This window comes from Nothoprocta perdicaria, unplaced genomic scaffold, assembly GCF_003342845.1.
Source record: "Nothoprocta perdicaria isolate Ctin4 unplaced genomic scaffold, notPer1 scaffold_110, whole genome shotgun sequence".
Lineage (NCBI taxonomy): Eukaryota > Metazoa > Chordata > Aves > Tinamiformes > Tinamidae > Nothoprocta > Nothoprocta perdicaria.
Window position 1 is genome coordinate 1,396,190 of NW_020454206.1, and position 8,198 is coordinate 1,404,387.

Here is an 8,198-nt window from a genome sequence, read left to right on the forward strand (position 1 = left end):
GGGCGGAGGCCACATGTGGAGATGGCATGGAGCCTGCACACAGCCAGAGATGATGCTGAGGTGGTGCAGAGGTCAGCGTGCAGCCGGAGATGACTTGGAGGCTTCATGGAGGCTGCATGCAGCCAACGATAGAGTTGAGGCAGAGCAGGGGCTGCATGCAGCAGGAGACAGTGCCCAGATGATGCAGAGGCAGCATGCAGTCAGGGTGCTGAAATGGTGCAGAGGCTGCATGCAGCGAGAGAAACTGCTCAGGTGGTGTGGAGGCCACACCACAGAAGGGGCTGAGGCCACAGTCCAGAGACAGCACCAAGGCAGGGCAAAGATGGGACACAGCCTAGAAATATTGATGAAGGTGTAAGAGAGCCCAAGGATGACTACGTTGCAGCATGGAGGAGATCTGAGCCTAGAAGAGTGACTCCAACTCGAGCCTCCTGCCCCATAGGCAGGCTCAGTGCCACAGAGACTTCAGAGAGACCAGCGCTGGGTTTGTCTATACTAAACAGACAACAAAGGGTAAGTCAGGGAAATGGTGAGAAGGGGCAGGTTCAGCCTCCGACCCAGGGTCCTGCTCATCTTCATAGCCACCGAGACAGCCACTGTTGAGCGGTTTGAGGATGGGTCTTGCCTGGCAGACACTGTTTTCTTGTGGCTTGCCGACTTTTATCAGCTTGTTCCATGTTTCTTTCCAAATGCTGGCCGTTTCTGTGTAGTAAAAACTTTGATTTGTTGCTGTGGTGAGGTGTTGATGCCCACTGTGAGGAGTTGAGGACACCTTGGGTTAGCTCTGTTAGCGTGTATGGAGCTACGTGCTGTGGGGTTTTGCTGGGCAGGCCCTGGGGAGCCCGCATGAGCCTCAGCAGTGCTATGGGAGCAGGTAACCTATGGTGTCAGAGACCATAGCCTGTGGTGTTTTTATATGAAGATATTCTTGGTTCAAAGATGTTTGTGTAGATACCAGCTGAACACTTCTGACTTGCTGGGACTCTTCTGACTACCAGTAATTGATGAGTGTTGTGATGCTGCCAGGTGGTAAGTGGTACCCACTGCCCTGTGTTTGGACATGACAGAGCAGTGGATTGGGTCAGAGGACACCTAGCCTGTTGCCTATACAGATAGGATAGAAARCTATGTAAAGTAGCAGTTGTTTTATGCCCTGGCTGGCTTTCTTCGCCTGGATCATATAGGCTAGGGCTGAAGTGCTAYAGGGCAGCCCTAACATTGGCTGGGGGGTCAACTGGTGATTCTGGTTTCACAGGGTGATACCCAGCTAAGCATCCAGAGTGGAAGGGCSTGTTCAAGTCACGGGTTTGTGCTAAGCACGAGTGTTTTGTTTTTATCTCAACATCTCCTGGACAATGTGCAAGCCCCAACCTGCAAGCTGCTTTTTATCAGTATCTCAGGGACCACCCATATAATTCCTAATGCTGCTTGGTCAATTGGCTGATTGATTGTGTCCCAAAGGAGTTAAACTAGAGACATAAGGAGCCTGAGCAATAGTTTAAATCAAATGGTCAAAACTACATGCATCAAGCTGCTGAACTAAGCATCAGTTCGGCACAAACCTCAGCCATTGGGTTCCTGATTCTTCTTGACCCTGTTGATCATCCTGTGGAAAGATTCATGTTTCATTTTGCCCTCATACCAACTGAAATGTTGACCCTATGGGAATGTGGTTGGAAGAGCAGTTGATTTTTGTAGTTGTTGGAATACAGAAGGGACTTGTGCTACAATTCTGGGAAGGAGTACGTAGATTCTGGAATCTGCTTCTCTGGAATTCTGATAGCTTTTGATTACAATTGGCTTTTTTTTTTTCAATGTAAATTTGGGAAATACAGATCAACATTTGACTGTAGAGTATGGAAAAAAAAAAAGAAAAAAAAAAGATAAAAAGAAGCATTGATTCCTGAGAATCTGTCTCTGTGAACATGTGGAGACTGGTGTTTCCCCATCCCCACTCTTTMACATGATGATGGACAAAGTACTGCATTCAGTGAAGTCGGAATATAACCAGGACCTTATGTTTGAATGACTTCAGGGCGCACATCTACAGTTACCTTGGCATATGAGTGAATAACTTTTCAAATGCAATCATCCTGGCTGCTTGTTTGGTTGTTTCTGTTACGTAAAGAGCAGGGGATTGATGCCAAAATACCAGGAGCTAGTGAGACATCAGTGGAAGAGGAGAAGAGCACAAGTGGTTCTGAAAGGGGGAAGGTGTAACAGCAAGTGGAAGATGACGACAGAAGCCAGTGGGGAGTGGTAGAATAAGAGGACCTATCACTGGAAGCTTAAGATATTAATGACAGGCATTTAGGAGTGTATGGAGTTTGCATGGACCCAGATCTTGGATCTGATCTGTGAGCTATAAATGAGACCAAGGCCGAGGTGCATTGTGCTTTGTTCTCATGATTCCTGGAGTCTCCAACAGTTCTTGGTGGAATTACAGCTGCCTTGCTCACGCTCACCTGTGAATCACTCTGTATTAAGTTAACAATAGTAAATAAGCTGCTTATTAGATTTCAAGATGAACTATTCATGCCAAATGAATTTGTCTCACCCACAGGTTGCTCTAATTTAAAACACATGCATCCATTTAAATTGTGTGTCTTGCTATATATAAAGCTACTGTTCAGATTTTTGCCTCGTCAGTGTTCTTCACTGTTTTGAACAGATGTATAGTTTGTTGTGGGTTTGGACTGTATAGATTGTTGTGAGTTTTGATCAAAAGTCTACTCTGGTATTTTTCTTTTTTTGTGGACAGTGGTGTAGTAGAAATGAGATGCAGTGTAACTGCATTATACAGCATTTACACTTGTCATTTTAAACCAATGCAAAATATTTTCATCTGTTCTTGTACAGTCAAAAGCTTCATTAAAATCAAAGAAAACTTGCTTTTGCAGGAAGGATGGGGCCTTTGGTYATTTGAGGACCTGACTGAGTGCAACTAAAGTTGAGAGGGCTACAGTATGAKGCTGTATTTACCAATATGAATCTTGCAGAACACAGATAGGAGCTTTCAGTTTCTTCTAAGAAGAAATTAAGATAAAAGGGAATCCCAGTTTCAGACTCCAAAGACCATATTTAGGCATCTAAATAAGCAGCCGTTTTCTTTTCACAAATGCWGAGCACTGCCAACCCCCACTGCTAGCAGGCAGCTTCTAAGGCCGAACGTCGTTTGACTGCATGTTCTTGCAAAGAAATACTAAGAAYATGCAGTAGGTCAAAGTGGCGTTTTATCTTTGTGCAGTGATAAGGGCTGCTGTTCCTCGTAGGAAACAGTGTCTTAGAAGCGGAAGGCTGCRCTTCTTATCGTTCAAGTATGTGCTATAAAGCGGTAAAAATAGGGACATTGAGGATAAGAAAGCAGAAAGCAAGGCACCTGCTACCCACAGAAGGAAACTAAGGAAACTTAGGAATGAACTAAGAGTGAGAATTTCTTCTGTTTTGAATGTTGCAAACCTTCACTTGTAAGAGTAGATAAATCTACATTAAAATGATCTGTAAAAGCCTCTGGACTTACTTACATAAGAAAATGCTTGCAGGATTTACCCCTGGCTTTACCATGCACCATAAATTTGGTTTACTGGGTTTCACAGAGGTTGAAAATGTCAGAGCTGGCTGAAAGAATTACGTTGCAAAACATATTACGCGTTTACAGGACATCTTGGATCCCATAGTTTGTTCTGAAAATCCTGTAGTTTGTGACCTGAATGGCACTGATTTACCAGAAAAGTACATTTAAGTTATTCAAATTGTATCATGATCTGACATCAAATAATGTGTGTTTCTTTCAATTTCAATATTTTAATCCAATATTCACTTAACTATGATATATAATGGATATTTACAATGATAGCTATTCTTTAAACATCAGATTTCCTTCAAACAAGAAGCAGCACCAACCACTACCAGCCTCCATCCCTGCCCCAAACCTTGTTTGCAGGAATTTTCATTTACATCACTAATGTACAGATTTACACGGAGCAGAAAACGGTCTGTTCTTATTCTCCGAGATGCTGCCTTAAATACTACCTGCAACCACATTCTGCCACTTTCATCCCTTCATAGTTATATATCAAAGTGGGCACACCAGCATCGTCCTTATAAAGAATGGAGATTGAATCCAGTTTGGTTGGAACACAGCAGGCCTTGGAAGCTTTCTTTGGGTTTTGGAGGTGCACCAGAGTTTGGACAATAGCGTGTTTTGTTGGAGTAACATTATCTGTCAGAGGGAAGAAGCAGCCTCCTTTACACTCAAAAGCCTCATAATCTTTGGGCGCAATGATCCAGGAATCCCAGCCAATCTCCTCAAAGTTCACGTGGAGGGAAGTTCTCCGGCAGTGGTTGGCTCTGATGCTTCTCTTGCTTCTGGAGGGATGGTGGTGGGGCCTGACAACGGCCTTTGTCTCTCTCTCGTCTTCCTCTTGAGGCAAAGTGTTGTTCTTCGCTAACTTCCTTAGCACACTGCCTTGTTCATGAGTAATCATCTCCCGGAGCTCCACTTTGGTCTCTTTTGACCCGTTGCTGCGGTCATTGGAGAACACAATTAACAGGGGCAGATTTTTATTGTCTGGCGGAACACTGATATCCAGCTTCCCACACATGAAACCACCTAGAGCTTTACTCTCTGTAACAACYTCCAGCTTGTTTTTAGTCTTCAATTTGTCTGCCCTGACCCATCTTTTCACAGCACTGGACACTTCAAATATCTCCCATCCACACTTCTGGATATCATGGGAAACAAGGAAAGATTTGGTGCTTTCTGGATTTTCCCAGTAATCTCCGTCTAGAACATCATAAATGACCATGTTGCCTTCCAGTCTAGAGAGAGACCCAACTTTGCTGTGACAGGAGATATAAATTCTCAGTTCAGCTCTGGTGATTTCCTCATATCGCGGAATAGAGATGTTGAAGAGCAAGATGTGTTTTTGCAATGAATTTTCTTCTGGTGTTGCTAAAGAAACAACATCTGCAATAGGAAATTAAAACATACGGTTACAGTGCTTGTGACTGCTCCAGTAACTTGATCTTTAAAGATGCAGGAGTAATGCAGGAGTAAAAGAGACCAGAGAGACCACGGCTCCCCAGAACTTATTAAAAAAAAAAAAAAAAAAAAAGGTTTCTAGTCAGGTTTTCAGGGATAGGGTGCAAAAAGTCCAAAAGTGGGTCAGTGGTGTTGGGAGTGTTTCACTGTGCCTGCAGAGTCGGGTGAGCATGAGGATGAATGGAAGGGAACATAAATACTCTGCCCAAAACAAACTGGCACTGTTGTCAATAGAAGGCACAGTAAGGCATCTGTGGAGTATTTAGATTAAGCAATTTTCTAAAGAAATTTTACTTGGAAGAATTTCTAAAAAAAAAGTTGTAAATTTCCCTCATACATCACTGTGCTATCAGGTGAACTGCCCTACCAATGGAGAAGGACCCCTCAGTACAGAGGAGGGGGTTCTCTTTGTAAGAATTAACTGCAATGAGGCTTTTGTTGTTGTCTTCCAATAGCTTTGAGAGCATGTTGGGTTATTGGGAGCTAGTGGAAACAGAAAAGCTTTGAAAAACCCAAACTTGAAGCTTCACAGTCTAAAATGAGACTGGGTGATAATCAGRCTTTCATGTGTAGGTCCCAGTGGGTTCCAGGCTAGACTTCCTGGGCTTATGCAGGGCTTTATTTTCCCAAGGTATGAGCACTACCAGCAGTTTGGCCTGGGGAGAGGCAGTGGTTTTGCTGGAAGACATCAGTAGTGTTTAAAAATCATCACTGACTGATGGCTGTTTTATGGTCAATCAYCATGGGATTTTAGGGCAATTTTAGTTGGCTAATGTTGATGCTTCACCGTGTTCACCTACTAAAGCAGTTAGAGGGGAGGGTGGGATATGGAGACTGTGCTCTAGTTTGTATTGCTACAGTTTCTTTCCAGCGCSGGATTGGGGACGCTAATTTGGGAATGTAGAGATCACTGTAGTGCTGTTGCTTTATATGTTTTTTTTTTAAATAAACAGAAGCTTTGATTTTCCTTACTTCATTTCTGTCACAAGGATTGTATATACCTACAACTTTTTATTGCTTCTTGTGATGAAGCTTTTTTTTTTAATTTTATACAGATAGAGATCTTAATTTTTTTAATTTTTTTTTTTAGTTGAAACAAACTTGAAATTCCCTCTGCATCTAAATCTGCAGGCACAAGAATGTTGGGGGAACACTAATGCTCCTTGTTTGGATCTAGGGACACATTTAACAGTTGAATGAGGTGTTTATAAAGGATGAGAGGAACTCCCCAGAAAGAAGAGCTGTCTAGTGTGAAATTCGCAGTTGCAGATGATCAAAATAACCATTCTAACATTAAACTCAGTACAAAACTCTMACTTTGGGAAACACAGCTTATCTAACGCTTTTTACTCAGTACAGTGAGTGCCTCAGTGCATTTGAGAAAGGGATAGAGTACGATAAAAACATGAAAGATAATRGTATTTTTAAAAAGTTTAAAAGACTACAGAGCAAGACTACAATCCAAGATTTTAATCTGTTTTGTTTCTAAATAATCCATGSGAGTTAGGAACACAATTCCCTCTGAATTGCAAAGGAGTCTGAGTACCTCCTGTTCATATACTTCTTTAAAAACTCTAGTCTATGTATTTAGACATCTCCTACCTTCAGTACTGAAGCTCCTCACAATATTGGATGCAGGGATGGAGGACTTGTCTGCAATATATCTGTTGTATAAATCAATCATGAACTGTGGTGGTTCTTCTTTGGTCTTCTCTTGTGAGGGGACCTTTGATAAATTCAAACTCCTTAGTAAATCCATCTTCATATTCTCCAGTAAAGATTTAAAGTTGAAGTGAGCCTCATCTTCCACTTCTCCAGGATCATAAAAGGGTGCATCAGACTTTCCCAGAGCTGGTGACTTGTCCCAGTCTTTCAGAGGCTTGCCTCTTGTCAAACAGGCAATGATGTTGAAAACAGACAGTGCAGCAAATACCCCAAAATAGTGCATTTCTTCTATATTTACTTTCTGATGAAGAGATAAGAGGACAGTTATATTTTAGATTATTTAAAACTCCTGTTTCATTACAGGCAAAGGCAAGTAGATGGACGGCAGACACTGGGAACAGGGATGCCCTTTGCAGATCACTTTCTTGAGTTCTTTTTACAGTCTGCTACAAACCTCAGCCTCTTGTCAGTTGTCAAGCAGATTGGCTGTACACTTGCCCTTATCTGAGTCATTGATGCCATGCTTTAGCTTCTGTTATCTAGCAAAGCTCTTAGTTAATGAAGATTCTATAAACATCTGACAAACACATATGCTGGTGGGAAGGACACTGTATATTGTAAAGAATCCACATTTCACTGTAGGGTCATCATTGCTTAATTACACTCTTTTATCATTTCCTTGCCAACACGGAGAAACTTTCTTAGGGACGTGAAGAATTACCCTGTTTTCACCAAGACGAGAAAATTGAGATTTAGAACAAAATTAGTCTGTCAGCTGGTTGTGAATAACACCTCACAAATCTTTGTCACAGTCCCTTCACATACCATCAGAACCCCCCCAACCATATGATGGAGGCCTGTGATTCTGCAAGACATGATCTCGTGACAGCACAAACAACCTTAAAATTTCTTTGCGTTTATCAGCAAAGAGCTATTATTTGTACACAGTGAAATATCTGTTTTCTGTCAAGTTTGCTTCGTGTTATGTGCAGGGTTTTCCATTTGCAGTTTGATTCCTTTGGTGGATGGGAAGTGAGTCTTATTTCTATAGGATATTATGTAATATATTTCTTATATTCTTATATAGGAGATTGTTGGCCAGTTCAGTCCAAGAACACACAGTTTTTATTCCAGTGACCTCAGAATGAAGACAGAAGTAAAACTTCTAAGCCTATACAGAAGTTAAAAGGGCTATATGAAGATATGGAAAATTATCTATGAAGATACTGCTACTCCCGTGAAGTATGAACCAAGACAAAACTACAGAATTGAAAGAATTTTTCATGCAACAAGAAAGGAAGCCTCTGGTTTGTTAACAGGCAAAAATACTACTTTGTATTTATCTTACTGAATCTGTTACGAATTAGTCTAGATGTTTTATCTGAACTGTAAGTGTATGTATTGTTCTTTCTAAGCACAGCCAAATCCATAATCGATTGTGGTCAGAATTAGGTCAGAATGATATTGTAAGCTCTTATGTTACTGAAAT

General features: G+C 41.7%; 1 protein-coding gene across 1 annotated transcript; it reads right to left on the bottom strand.

Moving 5' to 3' along the window:
- Positions 1–4,028: 4,028 nt before the first annotated feature.
- GDF2 (growth differentiation factor 2) lies at positions 4,029–7,044 on the bottom strand. The gene is made up of 2 exons (XM_026050770.1): positions 6,647–7,044; positions 4,029–4,969 (listed from the first exon to the last, which is right to left on the bottom strand). The coding sequence occupies exons 1-2, from the start codon at positions 6,990–6,992 to the stop codon at positions 4,029–4,031; spliced, it is 1,287 nt and encodes a 428-aa protein (XP_025906555.1). The 5' UTR covers positions 6,993–7,044.
- Positions 7,045–8,198: the final 1,154 nt, after the last annotated feature.